General features: G+C 28.1%; 2 protein-coding genes and 1 long non-coding RNA gene across 5 annotated transcripts; 2 read left to right on the top strand and 1 right to left on the bottom strand.

Annotated features, from left to right (window-relative positions):
• The first annotated feature begins 684 nt into the window (after positions 1-684).
• On the top strand, positions 685-12094 carry LOC149883633 (uncharacterized). 3 transcript variants are annotated; one of them, XR_016455840.1, is made up of 3 exons: positions 685-708; positions 6328-6432; positions 11872-12094. It is a non-coding gene; the product is annotated as an uncharacterized LOC149883633 (long non-coding RNA). The 3 variants fall into 3 exon arrangements; XR_016455839.1 differs by lacking the exon at positions 685-708 and adding an exon at positions 2024-2053; XR_016455838.1 differs by lacking the exon at positions 685-708 and adding an exon at positions 4726-4930.
• Positions 2930-4639, bottom strand: LOC149883634 (uncharacterized). Its single transcript, XM_090098422.1, has 2 exons — positions 4490-4639; positions 2930-4317 (listed from the first exon to the last, which is right to left on the bottom strand). Exons 1-2 carry the CDS (start codon positions 4561-4563, stop codon positions 3885-3887), a joined length of 507 nt encoding a protein of 168 aa, XP_089954548.1. The 5' UTR covers positions 4564-4639; the 3' UTR covers positions 2930-3884.
• A 4836-nt stretch (positions 12095-16930) lies between the features above and the next one.
• On the top strand, positions 16931-19638 carry LOC145185699 (cardiolipin-specific deacylase, mitochondrial-like). Its single transcript, XM_080061686.2, has 2 exons — positions 16931-17694; positions 18623-19638. The coding sequence occupies exons 1-2, from the start codon at positions 16978-16980 to the stop codon at positions 19238-19240; spliced, it is 1335 nt and encodes a 444-aa protein (XP_079917812.2). The 5' UTR covers positions 16931-16977; the 3' UTR covers positions 19241-19638.
• Positions 19639-21156: the final 1518 nt, after the last annotated feature.

The following is a 21156-nucleotide window of genomic DNA, read 5'->3' as shown; positions in this document are numbered from 1 at the left end:
AACCGTTTGCATATCTTAAATACTGTTTTAAAATTCTCTGGAGACTCTTGGTGTTTCAATCGCAATATCCGATTTTTAATGTTTAAAAGTTCGAATGCTTTAAATCGCAATAAGTAATTGTGCTATTTAGTAGTTTGTAATAAGTCTAAACTACGCTTTTTTTAAAAAAAAAAAAAAAAAGATAAATTAAAACAAATAGAATTTGATTAATTTTTTTATCATTTTTATTAAGTAAAGTTAAGAGAGAGCTCGTAATGTGAAGTAGGAAACACTATGATTAAAATTTATAAGTTATATTTTTGAATTGAAATGCTCTGAAACAATTTTTGGGGTAACAGGCAAATTAGGCTATAGTGGGAAAAAACAAAACATGTAGAAATTAGAAATACCGTAGGAACATACAGAAAATTTACATATATAAATGTATACTTAAATTAAAACAAAAAAAAAAATTATTAAATAAATATACATCTACAGTTTTTACATACATATTCCAGAGTTTGGCATGCATTTTATTGCTTATTTCAAAATTTCTATTTGTGAATGGCGTTTCGTGTTTTTTTTTTTATTTTAAAAAACATTTTTCTAACAACATTTCAAGGTGTTAATTATTCTCTAATAAAATAAAATATAGTTGGTTTAATGGGTAAATCTTTAGCGTTAAAAACTTTTATCCATCTATTTATATTTAAATGGTAAAATTTAAAAGTAAGTTTGTATTTTTTTTACTGAAACATTTGCTTTAATAGGATTTCAGGTTTTTAAGAGACGACGCAAAAGTTAAAAATAAAATGGTTAAAAAAGATCAGGATGCAAACACTTTACTCAGGATGCAACGAAAAGATGCTGACGCAGCTAAAAGAAAATTGAAAGTAGCGGAAAAGTCTTTTTTCTGTAGTTAAGATGCATTTCAAAAAAGAGATTGTTAGCAAAATAAAGTTTTAAACAATTAATTGAACACATTAAGAAATTTTTATATTTTACGTCGCACTTTCCTAAAATTTAACGACATAAAATTTATTTAGTGATTTTAGATGATTGTGATCTTCAAGATTATACCGTTGATTCTTAGACTGTAATAATAATTCATCGTTGTTCAACATTTTAAAAAGATTAACAGTTGCGTGAGGACTAAATACCATCAGTATATCACCCGAAGATTATCTTACCTAAATATAGATTGCACAATGAATTTTATTCTAAAAAGAGTAAATAAGTAATTTAATAAATAAATATCGTGTCAAAAATAAAGATTTGAAATATTGGATTAAGTTATATTGCATATTGATCAAAATCAGCAAATAGAAAATACAAACAAAGTTAACCCTGTATAAGAAAAAGTCAAAAAATTAGTGATGCGAACTGGCTGTTTCTTTTTTTTTTATCCGGCCAGATGTTATATTTAAAAAAGACATAGCCAGTGCATCACTAGTAAAGTTGCGCCAGATAAAAAAAAATTTATGCTACAGACTACAAACACTTTTTTCAGACGAACATCAATAAATTTCACTAATCTGATTATTTAAATGTCCATTTTTTAACAATGGCGACGTGATTAAATCCCACGAGAATCTGATATGATGCACCTATATTACATAGTTTTATGTAATAAAACAAAATATTTTTCAATTTTTAATCAAACGATTAATTCTTTATTTTTATACTTGAACATTCCTTTAGTTCTATATATATATATATATATATATATATATATATATATATATATATATATATATATATATATATATATATATATGTATATATATATATATATATATATATATATAGTTAAAATGCTAATAAAGATGTAATAAAAATATGTAGAAAAACATTATATGAATATTAACGTTTCTATTAGTAAAAGTTTTTTTTTTGGTTGTATTTTGTTTTTAGATTTAAATAATGCATAATAAGTTATAACTGCTGCGTTATTGAATTCAAAATGTCTTTCCTGAACATTTCCTTGCATTTATACATAGGTCATATAGGTTATACATAGTGAAAATCATCAACAGCTGTTGCACTTATCGGAAATCCATAATTAGTTTTCATGGTAAGAAGTCCATGTGTGTGTGTGTGTGTGTGTGTGTGTGTGTGTGTGTGTGTGTGTGTGTGTGTGTGTGTGTGTGTGTGTGTGTGTGTGTGTGTGTGTGTGTGTGTATGTGTCTGTGTCTATATTTATATATATATATATATAATCAAAATAGTTATTGTTATATAAATAATAATAATAATTATTATTATTATTATTATCATTATTGTTATTATTATTATTGTTATTATTATTATTATTATTATTATTATTATTATTATTATTATTATTATTATTATTATTATTATTATTATTATTATTATTATTATTATTATTATTATTATTATTATTATTATTATTATTATTATTATTATTATTATTATTATTATCATTGTTATTATTATTGTTGTTGTTGTTGTTATTGTTGTTGTTGTTGTTGTTGCTGTTGTTGTTGTTGTTGTTGTTATTATTATCAAAGTGCTATATGTAAGAAAGTCCTAATGTAACAAATGATAAATTTTCTAAATTGTAAAATAAGTATTTGGGGAAAACAATTTTTTTTATTTCAACTAAGGTTAAAATCTTGTTAAAATAACAAAACATTTTTCCCCAAATATTTATTTTACAATTAACAAAAATTATCATTTGTTACTTTCGGACTTTCTTCTAGTATAGGATTTTGTTATGTCACACCACGATATATTTATTGCATTTTTAAATATTTATTTAAGGACTTTTAGGTTGTTTAAACCTAATGTCCACTCGAATATAATCCATATAAAGTTGTATAATGATGTTTAGTTAAAATTTAAAAACGATTAACCCATTTGTGTGAACCATTTTTGAAGAGGGGAACGAAGGAGGAGGAGTATTCGTGTAAATAATCCACCTGTTACGGACTCTTTAACCATTTTATTAAGTTTCCAAATAATCTCTTACACGGCAGTTAAAACGTTCTGTTGTAATTTAATAGACAAAAATTAAAAGCTTAAAAAGAACGATAATTGTTCATGCAAAAATTTTGTCATTTACAACTTGATGAGATTTTCTTACATCTGTCTTAGTTCGTTTTGAAAAATATATTTGGAGTTTAAATATGTGCGCTCGACGTTAAAAAGTTCATTTTGCTAGTTAATGATATCAAATGTCACTTATAGCTTAAACTTGCACTCTTGACAAATTAAAAATTCCTTTTTTATTTATCGTTTCTACGGATAAGCGTACTTAAAACTCTTCTCAAATAACCAATAAAATGTCACTATAACTAATATTTAAAAATGAAATGAGCAACTTGGAGCTAATTTGACGTTAAAAAGTTGTCTCTAATGACGTAATATAATCTGTTTAAATAAACAAATCAATCTTAGTAAAAGAATTTTAAAACGTTTCCATTTGATGAGTATTGCGTTATTCCAAGTAGTTTCTTGTATTGTTATTATTATTATTATTTATCTAATAAATACTAGCACAAAATTGCGCAGGTTTAATTTATATACAAAGCTATAAAATTTCTGAGTGGAATTTAGCATTTAAGTGATGACGTTCTTTAAAAAAAATCATATAAAAAAAATTCCTGACATTATTATTAAGGAAATGTGACACGAAATAACTTTCTCTTAAGAAAGACCATTTTTAAAGCGGGTCTTTTTTTTTAAAATTCCGATGATATATATAAGCTATAGTTACAGCTTTGTGGTAATCAGTTTTATTCAGCGTAAGCGATAGTTCTCTTTGAATAGTCGCGACATCAAATCTTTGATATTTCTTATGCTAAACGACTTACTGCATATACTATTAGATTCACGACTTTTTTGAACGCGTGTAAATGAATATATGCTTTGTTTTGCGATTATTATCTCTTCTTTTTATCGCAATGCACTTCTTGGCATTCACAACTTCCAATCAGTAGTACCGTCTTTGCAATAATTTCCCATTCCCCTGTATCTGTTTTACAGTTTAGTTGGACTTTAGTCTCGTTCCATGCCTTTGGCATACACGTATTACAGCTGTTGAAGTCCTCTCCATAGCGCGGTATGTAAAACGAGTTACATTGCCCATAACAGTATGGTACATCTATTGTTACTGATTTGCAATTGCGTTCACTGATAACTTGTTTTAAGTTCATTCGAACCATACAGTTTTTGCTACTTTTATCTGTTAGCCATTCATTTTTGTTCAACAAATTTACATTCGGTTCTTCTGTTTTTAACAAACTTAAGCTCTCCGGTGTTGGGAGAGATAATAAAACTACGCAGAGTGCTGAAATAATTGCCACATTCAACAATCTATTAAATGTAATGATGAAATTAACATGTACATAAGAAGTTCAAGTCGCAAAATTTTACTTGAATCAAAAAAGAAATCAAGAAAATGAAAATGCACACTTTCTTAGGTCCTTAAATTTCTCAACAGTTTTTTTCCGATCAGAATGTCTCAACATTTGTTATGAATTCTTACCTTTTACAGTACGTCATCTTAAGTTTTAAGAAACCTATGCGAGCTGTTCTAGTACTGGCATCTAAATGTCGCATAAAGATTTTTAAAAATAAAAACTACCTCGATGTTTAATCTAAAACAATGCGGGGCTTAAGAAGCAAAGGCCGAGGGATAACTTTAAAAAGAATTAGACATTTAAGGTTCAAATAAGAGAATTACGTTACAGCTAATCTGGCGCACACATAAAAAACTATACTCTGTTAATGAAAAGAGCTGGTAAATAATTGATTATCAACAACGTTATGTATATACTGTTATCTTTTTGCCTGTTAATTTACGGACATATGCGTGTTTGGATTGAATATACACATATTCTAGTAATGAAACTGATTGCCAAATTATGAAGTATTTTATGAATATGTTCAATAACTGTCTATTTAGATGTATAGATGGAGATAGCAGGTATAGATAATGATTTTAGAAGTATTTATAAAAACTATAAATATGTCTCTTTTTAAGTAGGTATTGTGGAATTTATAGCGATTGATTTACAAGATCTGTGTTAATCTAACTTGTAGAGTTTTAGTTGTCTCTTTCTAGACAGCCATTGAATCATGTATTTTATTGACTAGTAATGGTAATAGTAATAATAAATGATGATAAAATAAAAATAATAATAATAATAATAATAAATGATAACAATGATAGTAATAACAATAATGATGATAAATATAATAATGATAATAACAATAATAATAATAATAATAGTAACAATAATAATAATAAAAATAATAATAATAAAAAATAATAATAATAAAAATAATAATAATAAAAATAATAATAATAAAAATAATAATAATAAAAATAATAATAATAAAAATAATAATAATAAAAATAATAATAATAAAAATAATAATAATAAAAATAATAATAATAAAAATAATAATAATAATAATGGTAATAAAAATATTAATAACAATAGTAATAATAATAGTAAAAATAATAATAGTAATAATAATAATAACAGTAATAAAAATAATAATAGCAGTAATAATAATAATAATAATAATAATAATAATAATAATAGTAATAATAATAATAATAATAATAATAGTAATAATAATAATAATAATAATAATAATAATAATAATAATAATAATAATAATAATAGTAATAAGGGTAATAATATTAACAACAATAATAATAATGATAGTAATAATAATAATGATAATAATAACAATAATAATAATAATAAATGATGATAATAATGATGATAATGATAATAATAGCAAGAATGATGTAATAATAATAATAATAATAATAATAATAATAATAATAATAATAATAATAATAATAATAATAATAATAATAATAATAATAATAATAGTAATAATAACAATAGTAATAATAATAATAATGATAATAATAATAGCAATAATAATAATGATGATGATAGTAATAATATTAGTAATAATAATAATATTAATAATTATTATTATCATCATCATGATGATAATAACAATAATAATATCATTTTAACAAGCTATGACGCTTGTTCATCCATGCAAATTTAGCAATGTCATACACGCACAACTTGTAAATCTTGTCGCGCGCCTCTAACGTCTAGGTACTTGCGTGGCTTTCGTGTGTTTTAATATTACATTCTTATTTAAACAATTCAAATCAAGTTTTTGACTACGGCTGTTTATTCCAGCGTTCAATAAACTCATGGTGTTTACTATTTACTTATCATAAATAGCGAGACTAGAAATTTTTTGGCAAAGTTTTTGTTAACGGCAGAGTTAAGGAAAAGTTTTTCTTTTTTGTTTTGGTTTTGAAATTCTTTTTAACTCTCTCAGATAAAACATTTAATCGGCTAAGAAAAACTTGAACTTGACAAGGAAATCCTAAGATTGTGACATGGATCGTATGATTGTGACACGGATTTTTCCAATAACTGACCAGTAGGTTTTAATACCAATCTTTTGTTGTTTTGTTGTTTATTTGTTGTTGTTTTTTTTTGATAAACTTTACACCTTAAAACGCTAAATTTATTAAGAAAAGTGCAGATGACATCTTAAAGTACGAAATAAATCTGAATGAAAAATAACTATCAGGGAGTTGACTAAGTGTTCCGAGGGGCTAGAAGTACATATATATATATATGATTTTACATACATATATGTGAAGATTACGGGAAAAAACAGACATCTCACATTTAAAGTTTGAAAGCGTCTTATTCTTCCATAGGATATAGTATTTTTAACTGCTCTTTACTGGTGATAGGTGAGTTCTGAGATAATAATTTCTTTCGTTTTAATACTTAAGTGATAAGAAAAGGAACCTTCATTTAGCAAACTGTTTTGATCTCGTAGCGCCAGATGTCTGCAAGATATCGGTATTAAATTTTGTCGAGACACAACAAAAAATACCTTTATACCTTATCTAGACATTTTATTACATTGTCTGTTAAGGTCAGGCGAAATCTCGCCAGCGATTACTTAAACACGGTAAATTCATAAATAAAGGATAAAAACGATTTCTTTTATCAAAATAAACTTTTAATTTAAGTTCCAACTTAGAGTTTACAAAAAGGATATTGCGTTGAGTATTGCAAATCGTACATCAAAGGAGGAGTATAATATGAGAATATTAGTCAGACTAATTAATTGGCTCGTTATTTCTTTCAAAAATACAAAACATACCATAAAACGTCATTTGACGTCTTTTAACCTTTTATGACGCATTGCAATAATGTCCAACGTTAATGAAATGCTATTCGTGTATGTGCTAAACATTTACACCACGTCGTGGATTTATGACAAAGTATTACGGTTGTAAAATCTTATGTAGGACACAATTGTGTTAAACATAAACATCTGTATATCCGAAAAAAAAACTTTTATTATAATGCTAAAAGTATGAAATGCGGTGATACACATACTTAGAGAAAGTAATAAGGGCTGAATTAAAACATATTAAAAAAAAAAAAAAACTTTGCAAAATAAAATTAAGTTTAAATATTGATGACGTCGATATCTCGGTAAACGGGCTGGCCCGGCAAACGAGCCAGCCCGCTTTCCATATAAACAGGCCCTTAGAGAAAGTAATAAGGGCTGAATTAAAACATATTAAAAAAAAAAAAAGCTTTGTAAAAAAAACTGCAACTGAATGTTTGAAAGTTATGAGCCGTTAATGGAATCGTATTTTTACTTACCGAAGTAAATTAAAACTTTTAAGGGTTAAGAAAAATGGCCCTGAAACTTGTTAAATAAAGTTTTTAAGTTTTAATAATGATGTTGCTCAGAGATCAGGTATTTATACTCAGATATTGGATAATTAAATGAAATTCTTAACAACGGGAATCGGGGATTTGAGATCTAGTTCTAAAGTAAAATAGTAAATAACACAGTTTATGCTCCGAAGAAAAAGTTTGTCTTTTTTTTATACATTATTCTTCATCCTCATCTGGTTCTTCTAAAAGATTAAGGCTTCAGTTGGTAATAAATACCTCTTTCTTACAGCTAATAGTCTATTACAGGATTTAAATCATAAGAAATTATTTTATTTTTATTTATGAGATTTAAAGATTTGAACAACATTTTTATGTGACCTTCATTAGTTTGTTTCTTTACAAATTTTCTGGTGTTATTTTCTCAGTAATATCTCACAACTTTGTGGCTACTTTTTCTATGCATCTTTTTTTCAGCATACCAATTGGCAACAAAGAGTTTTTGATTATATCCTTGCCTTGTAAAAGAACTTTTTGAACTGTTGTTGTCATAGGATACCATCTGTTTCTAACAGCAGTTTCTTAAGCATGTTCGGCAAATTTGATTGTTTTGATTTTGTAAGAGGAGCTCAGTGTTTTAAAAATGACGCTGAAGCTCTCTAATTATGGTTTTATCTATCCTTTAGTATTTGATCATACCTCAGGGTATTCAAAGAAGTTCGTGGACGTTTTCTCGTTATTGGCATTACCGATTCCGGATTTTGAAATATTAACCAATAAGCAAAGCTAAATCGAGTTTGTATGTTGTTGTATGCCACAATTTTCTTATTTTTTGGACCACGAGCTTGTTTATTTTTTAATGTTAATTTACATAACCTATGTAAGAGGGCATTCATAAAAGCCTATACAACCATATAACAACCCGGAGTTTAAACTCTCTGGATTATAAAACCTTTATTCTAATTCTTCAATGTTATTGAACTGAGAAGAAGAGGTTGATGTATGTAACACTTTTGAATAGCTTCATTCGAAGAATGAGAATTGCACACTCTTCCGTCTACCATAGATTTTACTAGACAAAGCCAAACTGTAAATATTTGAGCATTGTTTTTTAAACTTGACGGCAATAAACTTTCAATCTGTCTATCGACAAATGAAAACTTTTCTTTTGATTATGGTATCAGTTTCCTTAACAAATGGGATTCTAATGGTCTACAATATCGTACAGAACTAGAGCGTGATTTTCGCTAATATCATTTGTTACGATTTTTTGTCGATCGTAATTGAAAAACTAAAGAACTCTTGAACATTTAAGAATCATCTAAATCTGTTGCTTCAAATGATTACTTGAAATTTGTTTAGCTTCCACTACCATCAGCACCCCATTTAAAAGTAATTACTAAATGTAAGTCATCGTTGTTTAACTGTGCGATCGACAAGGTCTTGTAGAACTGTTTTTTTTTTAGAAGAGCTTGTTTTTCTCTTCAATAAGCTTATCGTATGGTGAATACAAGATTCTTAAGTTTTTGTAATTGTAGATGCTCTCAATGAAATGTACTGATGTCAGTTAGTTTAAATTCAATGAACATAGACAAAGCTTCCTCACAAGAGTAAGAAACATTTTCCTGTAAAATACAGCTATTGATGCAGTGGGCTTTATCGGATGACGTAGATTGTAATGGATAAGTGAGGCTGCACTCCGGTTTACTACGAATGCATTTTTATGGAATCAGTTTTTCTTTACTTCTTGATTATACCTCCTTTTAATCTTCTGAGTTTGTTCTTTATGGAAAAGTAATAAAAACACGTTTTTACACGTTCTATCGCTCTTTTTGATACAGGCGTAGAAGGAACATTATCATTGATATCGCAGGCAATTATTGTGTATTAAAGCCATTCTTTACTTTGGTTTCGAACTCTAATACTATTTCGAGAAAATATTTTTCGTAACTTAGAGCACAAGTAAAAAAGTTTTTTTTGATCGCATGTTTTGTTTGTTATAAAGGGTGTTTTTTTTAGAGGTATAGAACTTTAAGTTGGCATTAATGTTCAAGATGGCGACCGATTTAACAGGTGACAAGTGATTTATTCTCAGTTTGGTTTGGCAATTCATCATGAATAGACTCACGCCTGAACAACGCTTGCAAATAGTTCAATTTTATTTCGAAAATAATGGTTCTGTGCGGAATACGTATCGCGCTCTACGTCCATTTTATCCTCGACAAAATCATCCATCAGAGCAGTTAATTCGATTAACCATGGAACGTTTTCGCACCACGTTTACTCTTATTGATAACTCGCATCCCCAGAGACGCCGTACGGTGCGTACAGAAGAAGCTATTGCTACTGTAGAGCGTAGCATTGCGGAATACCCGAATGAGTCTATCCGCCATCGAGCACAGGAATTGGATCTGTGTCCATCCACTGTATGGAAGATTTTGCGGAAGGATCTTGGTATGCGTGCTTACAAAATCCAACTCGTGCAAGAATTGAAGCCAAACGATCATCAAGCAAGGCGTAGATTCGTCGAATGGGCCCAAAACGAGATTGCCGTTGTTCCCGATTTTCATAAGCGAATTTTCTTTAGCGATGAAGCGCACTTCTGGTTGAATGGTTACGTCAACAAACAAAACTGCCGCATTTGGAGTGAAGATAATCCTCAAGTGTATGTCAAAACACCGTTACATCCAGAAAAAATGACTGTTTGGTGCGCTTTATGGGCTGGTGGAATCATTGGTCCGTACTTCTTCAAAAATGATGATGGCCAGAACGTTACAGTCAATGGTGATAGGTATAGAGCCATGATTACAAACTTTTTCATTCCTGAATTGAACAACCATGATGTCCAGGAGCTGTGGTTTCAACAAGACGGCGCAACATGTCACACAGCTCGTGCCACAATCGATTTATTGAAAGACACGTTTGGTGACCGCCTAATTTCACGTTTTGGACCTGTGAATTGGCCTCCAAGATCTTGTGATTTAACACCGCTAGACTACTTTCTGTGGGGCTATGTAAAGCCATTGGTCTATGCGGATAAGCCAAAAACGCTTGACCATTTGGAAGATAACATTCGCCGTGTTATTGCCGATATACGGCCACAAATGTTGGAAAAAGTCATCGAAAATTGGACGTCCAGATTGGACTACATCCGAGCCAGCCGTGGCGGTCATATGCCAGAAATTATATTTAAAATGTAATGCCACAAGATTATCTTTCTAATAAAAAAAAATTCTTGTCAATCGAATAATCCATCGTTGTTTTATTGCAATTTAAAGTTCTATACCTCTAAAAAAAACACCCTTTAGTTAAATCAGATACTCCGATACAACTCTAAAACATGACCAAAATAAATATGTCATTATTTTTGGCTGATGGTTTCATCAGCAAATTATTCAATAAAATATTGAATAAATTTTTATTCTGGATCGAAGCACCATCACCTAAAAGAAGTGTATTTTTGTAAACCCCAAATTTCCGATGGTTAATTTTATAACTCTGGATAGCTTACAGTTAATTCTATTCAGTCGAATGAAATGTACTTGTTTGTACCTGTAAACATAAGAAATCAATGCATCAGCTCATTTAGGTTCTATGTTAAGAATAATTTTAAATTCATTTTTTTTTTTTAATTTACATAAAATGCATACGTTCTTTAATTAGCACTATGTTTTTCAATAAAATCTTTACACTAATCTTAAATAATGTTGAACATGCGCGTAAATTAGCATAAATAAATGCTATCGCTTCAGTCTCTTCGGTAGACAACTTTGAAGAAATATATCCATTGATTTGCTAATTGCACATTTGTTGATATCTTGGTATTAAGTAAACAAATTAACTTCAAGTTAACATTTTATGCTTTTAACAACAGTTGACACATTGAATAAAATTAATTCCGGGATCCTAAACTCTAAAAATTGAACATTGTGATAAAATTTTCGTTTAAAAACTAGGTGGAGCTTGTTTATTCAATGTCATAATTAATGTACAGTACAGGAGGTTATTCTAAGGAAAGTCCTTGACCACACTGTTGCCTGGGCTCTTCCGTGTGGGCCACCTGTAACGCTAAAAAAGCTTAATATAAACAGTCTATATGGTTGTTGAATTATTGTTTATGATTAATATTAGTATATTAGTTATAAACTTTTATTATTTGTTTTCATCTTAGGTGGTGAAAGTGCAAAGAGTGGTAATGAAAAATTATGTGAGCAAAACTAATCAACAAAGGAACACTACATGAACGCTACATGACTACATGAACGCTACATGACTACATGAACGCTACTTGACTACATAAACGCTACTTGACTAGGTTAACGCTACTTGACTACATGAACGCCACATGGAAATAATAATCAACGCTGTTAAAAATAAAAATATCTGTTCGTAAATCTTTAGAAATGTTTTTACTACCAAAAAGTTCACTATATATACATATATATATATATATATATATATATATATATATATATATATATATATATATATATATATATATATATATATATATATATATATATATATATATATATATATATTAGTTGCAAATTTTATTGAGAAATGTGAAGAGAAAGATCTGCCTTAAATATTTTTATGGATATTTTCATGGCTCGTTGATTTAAGAACTTCAGAAAATTGTTTTGATTATGTAAAAAAAAATAAGATTAGTCGTTCACTAAACTGTTCGCAATAAGCTGTCTCATCCTGCCCCCCAACTGTCTCATCCTGCCCCCAATCAGACGGAATGGTTAGATTTAGCAGAGTTATTTCCAACAAGATAAATTTTGTAAAATAAATTGATACGCCTATAAAGTTTAAAATCATTTAAGTATTGTAGTCTAATAATAAATTTCATAAGATAACTTCCCCGATATTTCTTAGTTAGCCTGCAATTTAGACCAACAGACAAACTGCTCTGCAAATTAAACCAACTAAAGAATATCAAGGAAGTCATCAGTTACTTTTTTTTTTAACTTGGGTTAATTTTTAGTTATTTGTAAATATGACAGTCATCACTTTTACAAAAGTAAATGCTTTTTTAATTTGTTAGTTGTTTTTTCTTTTTGTAACAAACGTTTTCTGCAAAAAATTGGAAATTCGACTTCAAAAAGTCACCTTTTCGCTAACATATGTGTAACAAAAATCTGCACAAAATTAAATTTTAAGTAATAAAATTACCATTTATTCAATTAAAATTTAAAACACCTTTTTTTTTTATTACATAATATTTAATGAATAAGTAGACTGGACTGTAATTTTAAGCCTTACAGATGTTAATTGGAATCCGACGTATTGGACCAGTAAAAATGGAAATTTCTCTAGCTCATTATAATCATCATAATAACTATCTACAAGCATCGATTGAAGATAATGATTCATTATAATAATAATTTTGACAAAGGAGAACATTAAAGTAACTCATAGTTGATAATTACTTTAATGTTCTCCTTTGCTTTCAAATTATTAGCAACTAATTTTCGAAGTCTAATACGTTAGGTTTTGGCTTGATTTTTAGTTTTTTTAGACGCTTTTTTTTTTGGATTTTCTCACAATACCCATCTCATTTAAAGTTTTTTTTTTATTGTTTGGCCATAGCAAATTTTTCAAATTCCTGTAGATTTGTCTACTTTACCAGCAGTTTTTTTATAACAACAGAATGTTATTGAGAAATGCACATTATCTACTGGTCCAATATTTTTTGAAATTGTGTTGAAATGATATTTTATCTAAACAAACTGTAAAGATTTAAACTCTTGTCGAAACGTAAATCATGTCCAACTTGAAACATCTAACCTCTTCTTTTCTGAAGAAAAAAAACAAAAAAGTTATTTATCAAAATCATATTATACTGTTATACTATATCATAGTTAACCATATTATATAACATTACTTTATACTATAGTATGTTATATTATATTACACTGTATTATATTATATGACATTCCATTGTATTATATTGAATTGTGTTGTATTGTTTTGTATTGTATGACCAATTTATATTGTCTGACTTCATGAAATTACTTGTTTGATCTTTTTTATTTCTCGTTTCTTTTTCATTCATTTAATTTTTTTTAAGGAGAAAAGTATTTAGGTGGAGGGGGAGGGTAATAGAAAAGAATGTGGTTATAATATTGGATTTGATTGTAGTTGCAGCAACCTTTAAATCAACATCCTTCATATTCAACACTAGGAGTGGAAATTTTTGAGATTTCTTTTCGATAATCAGTTTGCCCTAATAATGCTACCGATGGAGAAATAGTATAAAAAATATTCTAAAGATAATTTCAATCATAACTGATTCAAAAGCCCTCTGCGCAAACTCGTTAGTATTAGATGCTAAAAATTTTCGAAAATTAAGTTTGGGTACATATTGCAAAGTCTTGTTTTTCATAAGGAATGACCTTTTTAAACTAAATTGTGAATTAAATAAAAATCAACATGTTTAGATGGGGCTAGTAATACCTTACAAATTATATGTAAACGCTTATATAATTTGGGGTAAAGATATTGCTTGTAGAATTCTACATTTTCAGTTATAGGCCTTCAAATTTGGCGTCACTGAAGGAACGACAGGTAAAACACTAACCTCTTTTATTACAATAGCACACAAAGGTGGTTCAAAGTTTATTACAGTGTCTTAAAAATTTAGTCTCAATGTTGATGAACTTCCTTTAAAGAAATTTTTTAACTTTCCCAAGCAACTTTTCATGCATTTTTAATCTGTAATCAATGTCTAAATGACAATTATTTCAAATATCACACTGTCTTTCCAAATACTCAATTAATATCAATTTTAATTCCGTTATATCCTCAGTGATTCTTCTTCAAGAGAACCATGGTTTGGCCCAGTAATCTACAATAAAATTCCACGCCTCGCCTACAGATTCATTTTTTGACTGGGTCAAAGGCATATATTTTATGCAATAGATTGCTTTTAAATTCCATCGTGCATTACAAATAGGTTCTGGTTTAGAAAAACGAATCGCCTGTAAGTTCGTTGTGTCTCGATAAGACTTGTATATTTTGCATAACAAATCCAGCTCCGTATAACCACCCCAGCCAAACTTATTACTTTCAAAAACTGGCCCATTAAGTGTGTATTGTTCAATTAAATCACGGTAATTACACTAATGAACCACTAATTAATATTAGGCGATATTGACAAGGAATTAAATTTGAGTTCATAAAATGCTTAAGTATGAGGGCCAGAACATGACGTCAACAAGGATGATACACTAAACTTGGAATAATTTTTCTCAAACAGTTAATTACTTCATTTTTTTAGCCTGTATTTTTTTGAGCCTGTATTTTTTTGAGCCTGTATTTTTTTGAGCCTGTGTTGTCACATATTACAACAGGAATTTTATTTAATAAATTAAATTCCAAAATAACTTTGTGTAACATGTTATAAATAGATTGCTTGAAATGCAAGTGCTGTAATAATGTTGTTTTTGTATGCTCTTACTATCAAAATGTAAACACATTTCTTCCGACGACTCAATATAAGATTGAATCAAACTTTATTTCATGCGTTAGTGGTGTAAACGCTTTTTGGACTACGGATCTGCTAATCGATCCCTCACTAACTGCATTGAGTACAGCTTCGGAAATCTTTGCCATACACTTTATTGGAAACCCTTCATTTTCAGCTATTTTAGCTACCATCTTACCGGTGATCTTTGCACGTTTCAGTGGAATGGTGTAATCATCCCTCATGCTATATTCTTCTGAACTTTCACAACTTGAATTTTCTGCATCAACAAATAATTGCCTATAATTTATTTCAACTTCCTTTCTTTTAGGTGACAGGTCTCATGGGTGGGTTGTAATAGGTTCTGTCACAGTACTGGATTGACATTTGCGCCCATCGCAAGACTTCTGAAATTCATAAAAGAGTTTGTCCTTTGGATTTTTAAATTTAGCATTTTTTGGCAATAAACCAAATATTTTATCCCAGCTTTTTATAATACTTGTCTTCTTAATCGTACTTTGTGTTGATTTAATCACAAACTTATAATTATGATTGGCAATGTCTACCTTCCTTCGCACTGATTTCTCTGGACTGATTTCTCCGGAAAAAATATGCTAACGTCATCTTATTCCATAGTTAACAAACTTTAGTGGAGATTTCTTTAACAAAATCTCTTTACCTAGGAATATTACTCAATTCTGAGAAAAAATGATATCCTCCTGATACATTTGAAAAATCCATCAGTGGTTTATCAATTAAATTTCCTTACAAGCAATATCTTGGCTTAGAAATATTTCATAGGCAATCAATTTCTCTAATTAAGTTATTCTCTGATACCTTATACATTTAAAAAATAGTTTGGATTTAAAAATATACAATATGTAAAAGTTAAATAATATGAACCACTCAAACAAATTTTCACACCTTTGACAAAATTTTAAAATGGATTTGGGGAGGTTTTTTGCATTTATAGAATTTGTTTTTATGTTTTTGAGAGTTTTAGATAAATACTCCACCAATTGTCATAAGGCAATTTTGTGGAAAAAAAATTTCCCACCCCTATTCAACGTTCTTCATATTCAACACTCTTCAAATTCAACTCTTTTCAAATTAAACACCCTTCTTATCCAGTACGTTAAACGGTCTAGATACTAGACTATACGCGAATTTATATTTTTATCGCGTAAAAGATACCATATTTAGAGACAAATTCTTAACATATGTGCTTTTAGTTGTCTTCCCACCTTCGTTTTTCTTTTTACAGAGGTTTGCAAAAAGCAATTATTGAAATAAGTTATAAGTTCATAAAGTAGTCTTTATTATTTATAAATGATAAAATTAACTACATTCCAATTACATTTTTAGCACAAGAAAAAGAAATCTGGTGAATATATACCTATAAGTATACAAAGATAATATATTAGAAATGTAACTATTTCTACTAAATTAAAAGTGCATGATTTATCTTATAATTCTGTATATATAACTTTTCTAATTAAAAATTAAAGTACTTTCTTTAATTTGAAAGTTGAAAATACTTATGGTTACTATTAATGAGTAACAATATTTATAGTTACTCGATAATAGTGACCATAATAATGGTTGATTTGAATTTTATAAATTTGCTTTAGTAATAAAAAAGACTTTTAAAAATTTATAAGATAGCTTTTTTGTATTGAAGTTTAATTTGTATTGAAGTATCACAATTATTCTGCTAATGTGCTATCAACTGCTTTATATTATCTTAATTGCATATGTATTATATATTTGTTTGTTTGTTTTTTTTTTAGAATTTTTTAGTAAATGAAACATTTATTTAGTGCAGATCAAATTGTTAGATTAAGCAACAATTACATTTCAAAATTCTTTTCTCAAGGATGGGGAGATATAGAGTTGCTAAGAAAAATAGCAAAATTTCAAGCATCAGTATTAGACAAAAACAAACTGGAAGATATATATGATGTATTAGAAAATACTGAAATAAAACTATCAAATGTTGATGAAAACAAAACTGGCTCATCAATTAATATTTTCAGAGGTCAATTTGTTTCACCATTAACTAAACTTTTACCTAATGCCTTGCCTTTAAAAAGTGAAATAGTTAACTTTGAAGTTGTTATGCCATCTGATGGTAATAAACCACCCATGTGCATCCATTTGGCTGGTACAGGTGATCACCATTTCTGGTGGCGGAAAAAGAGTATGGCAATACCATTAGTCAATGAATATAAAATAGGATCAATTTTATTAGAAAATCCTTATTATGGTCAACGTAAGCCTAAAAATCAAGTTCGCTCTTCAGTAAATTATGTTTCAGACATATTTGTTATGGGATGTGCCCTTCTTGTAGAATCAGTCACTTTGTTTTTGTGGTGTCAAAAAAATGGCTTTGGTCCTTTGGGAATAACAGGAATATCAATGGGTGGTCATATGGCAACTGTTGCATCAAGTGGCTGGAACAAACCTCTTGCTGTTGTTCCATGTTTATCTTGGACATCTGCTGCACCTATTTACACTGAGGTATTATGAAATTTAAATCCTTAAAAGTTAACTATATTTTAGAGTGAGTATCAATCAAATTTAAAGATTAGTTGAGTTTAGTAGTTTAATGGTTTTTTGATAAAATGTAAAGCTGTATTTGTTGATTTATCCTCCAATAGTTTAGTTGTAAAAGTTGCGTTGTATCATTGTGTTATGATGCTGGAGATAATATATTTAATGATTTGCTTAGTACATATCGTCTCCTACCCTACTATAATCTAGCTATTTAGGTCTTTTTAATGTGTTCTCATGTTGCTGTATTTAAGGTTCACTATAGAGTTTTAATATTAATATAATTGGATTTGGAATACAACTATAACTTTTAGATTGATATATACAATTACTTCTATGAGGAATTTGAATGTTGTTGTCTTCTAATTAAGTAAATGCATGACTTCAAGCTATTTTCTTTCTTTTTCAGTCTCAAAATGAGTAAAACAAAATAGTACCATTTGTTTCTCTTTTCGCTCTTCTTAAGATTATCATCATTTGGAGGTTTTTTTATGAAGTTTTTTGGAAGATAAATGTGAGTTTTCTTCCTCTTTTTCAAATGTTTAATGGCCTTGTAATTTTTTTTACTTAATGTATGAAGTCAATAGATATAAATATAATTTTAAGGTTAGTCTTCAACACTATTTTTCACACTGATTTATTTGAAATTTTGAAAATTCATGCCTTTTGTTGCATAACTTATACCATTTTGAAAGCTGTAAACAAATCGAAAGTACTTTTATGGAAAATACATTTTAGATAAATTATATAAAACAAGATGTAGTTTTTTTCTCTACATATAGTTTTTTCTGTATATATAGTTGTTACTCTATATATAGTTTTTCTCTAAATATGTTTTTTTTAAATCTATACATAGCTTTTTATCTATATGTGTTTTTTTCTTTTAATGTTTTAGGGTGTTCTTTATGGAAGTGTCCATTGGAAAATACTTGAAAAGCAACTTATGCAAAACCCAGACTATCGTTTTCTTGTTCGAGATGATCCTGAGTTTACTAAACTTCTGGAAAAACATTACAAAAATACTTTTACTGAACAACACTCATTATATAACCATGCTTACAGCAAGATTAGGGATATCCTTTCTGCAATTGATTTAAATTCTTACCTAAACAAAAAACTTATTCCTGAAAATGATGCCTTACGTAAATATGTTGATCCAATTCAGAAGCAAGTGTTGTATTCTTCACTGAGCAAGATCAACTTCAAGGGTATAAGAGACTTATTTGCTGCTCCTTCTCAAAGTACACTTGCTTACATGACTGCTCTTATGGACCAAGCAACCCATTTAACTCATTTTAATAAACCACATAAAGATTCAGCAATCATTTACGTAGTTGCAAATCACGATAAGTATATAAATCGTGATTTCTATAATGTTACACCTAAAGATGTTTGGCCTCAGACTGAAGTTCGTACTATTGATTGTGGGCATGTGTTAGGTTGTGTTATGCATCAGAAAATATTTCGAAATGCAATCAATGATGCCTTTAAAAGGCTACCATGCTCTGTGTAACAGCACATATATTTTAACATGTGTACTAAGCTTAATGAGGTAAAATGAACTAAATTGTTTTTAGTTTTTTTGTTTTTTTTTTATTATTGAGGATTTTTATTTGTTTTTTATTAAAAAGTTGCGATAAATGAAAAAAGTTTTTCTTTCCATTTTAAGAACGTGAACGGTTTTTCTGGAACCATGTTTAATGAAATATTTTTATAGGTTGTGTAACAATTGTATTTCCTTTGTTGTTGTTATTGCTACTTTCTTTTTGTTTTTTGTTTTTTTTTATTTTAGACTTAACTAATTGAATATTTGTAAATATAGAATATATTTAATTCGAAATTTAGTTTGTCTAAAGGTTGTAAACATGTTAATCTAATGTTTTATTTAACAATCAGACTGCGAAGCACAAAGGTTTTACCTGATGGAGTCCTGAGTATGCGGGATAAGTTAGTATATATAACATATAGATATGTAACACTGGTGAATTGTTTCTCGTCAACTATGTACTTACTTAAGAATCGATTGCAATCAATATTAGGTCTAAATGAGTGATTCAATTTAGTTTAAATATTTTTAATAAATATTTGACTTAACTTTTGAAAATCTCTTTGAATAATCATTTTAGTTTAACTTCCGAAAACCTTTTTGAATAATCATTTTGCTTTTTTGAAAACAATTCGAAAAGGATCAGTGTGCAGGTTTAAATTCAAGTTTCAAGACACTGGAAGTTATGAAAATTAACTAGAAGTTAACTATGCTGCTTGTTTAAGTAGACATTACAAACAAAAACTGCTCGACATTGACGTTCTTGTAAGTTTTATAAGTGTTCTACAGGTCTTTGCTAACAAACATGTCTTACAAATATTTATTTTTTTTGCATAATTATTCCCAAGCATTAAATTTAATTATCTTTTAACAAACTTTTTGAATTGAAAAAAAAAAACAGGAAATTTTTTTAGATTTTAGATTTTAAGAAGACTAAAAAAATATTACTATTTATCTTCAGTGAATTGGACGAAGAATAAAATTAAATTAAAAATTGAAATCCGATGTTTGAGAAATGATTAGCAAAAGCCGGTCTACACTATCTTTGAAATTTTTATTTTACAAAGTTATATCAGTTGTCAAAGTTTTCTGAGAAACTGTCATAAAACTGCAAATCTAATAAAAGTTTTTTATTAGTTTTATTTTCATAAATTCTGCGGTAAAAAGCCTAACATTAGTATCTCTCGATTTATCTTTCTCTCTTTTTTTTTTTTTTTTTTAAATCGTATTGCAAGCATTTTCTTTAATTTAAAAAAAAAATTATTTTCTATTTAAATACAAGACCTTCAATTTTCGTACGTCATAGGAATTTGTGTTCGACATGTTTAATTAATTCGTTTCAGGTCGGTGCTTTTTTACTATGATGTAACTGTAGATGAATAAAAATGTATGGATGATGTAGATAATTAAGCAAGTTACATATTCTGGGAATTTGCTTATTTAGCTGTTTCATTCTTTATCGATATTTCCGCACGATATCTCTCAATCGTTAACAATTTTTTTATTGTTTCATAATAATCTAATACCATCGTCAAAGTAAATAATAGAAATGATCGTGTTCCGGTAGTTTTACTGTCAACTCATAGTATTGCTAGTGAGTCTTGACCAAAGGTTTTTAAAGAGAAAAAAAAAGATTTTTATAAAGATTTTACAACTAACTGAAAAGATTATTGGATTTTAAATAATACTTCTGAATGTCGAAGTTGTTGAGTTACTAAAAGCTTTAAACATTAAACGTTTAAATGTCGTTTCATTTAAATTCATAAAATAAAGTTTTGATTTAATTTTATACTCATGTGTTTGAACTTTCAAACGATTTAAACGATAATAACTTCAAACGATTCAAGTTAACAAACTCTTTATACTCTATGAGTATGCTGGGA

Source organism: Hydra viridissima, unplaced genomic scaffold, assembly GCF_058129835.1.
Source record: "Hydra viridissima isolate aposymbiotic clone 2 unplaced genomic scaffold, HvirCarnegie_v1 scaffold_9, whole genome shotgun sequence".
NCBI lineage: Eukaryota > Metazoa > Cnidaria > Hydrozoa > Anthoathecata > Hydridae > Hydra > Hydra viridissima.
The sequence above is the reverse complement of the archived record's forward strand: the minus strand, read 5'-3'. Positions and strand labels throughout refer to the sequence as shown.

Coding starts and splice junctions, on each gene's coding strand:
- LOC145185699 (XM_080061686.2), top strand. CDS start 16,978: ATGAAACATTTATTTAGTGCAGATCAAATTGTTAGATTAAGCAACAAT. Junction 17,695..18,622: donor CTGCACCTATTTACACTGAG/GTATTATGAAAT, acceptor TTAATGTTTTAG/GGTGTTCTTTATGGAAGTGT.
- LOC149883634 (XM_090098422.1), bottom strand. CDS start 4,563: ATGCGACATTTAGATGCCAGTACTAGAACAGCTCGCATAGGTTTCTTA. Junction 4,318..4,489: donor AAGATGACGTACTGTAAAAG/GTAAGAATTCAT, acceptor TACATTTAATAG/ATTGTTGAATGTGGCAATTA.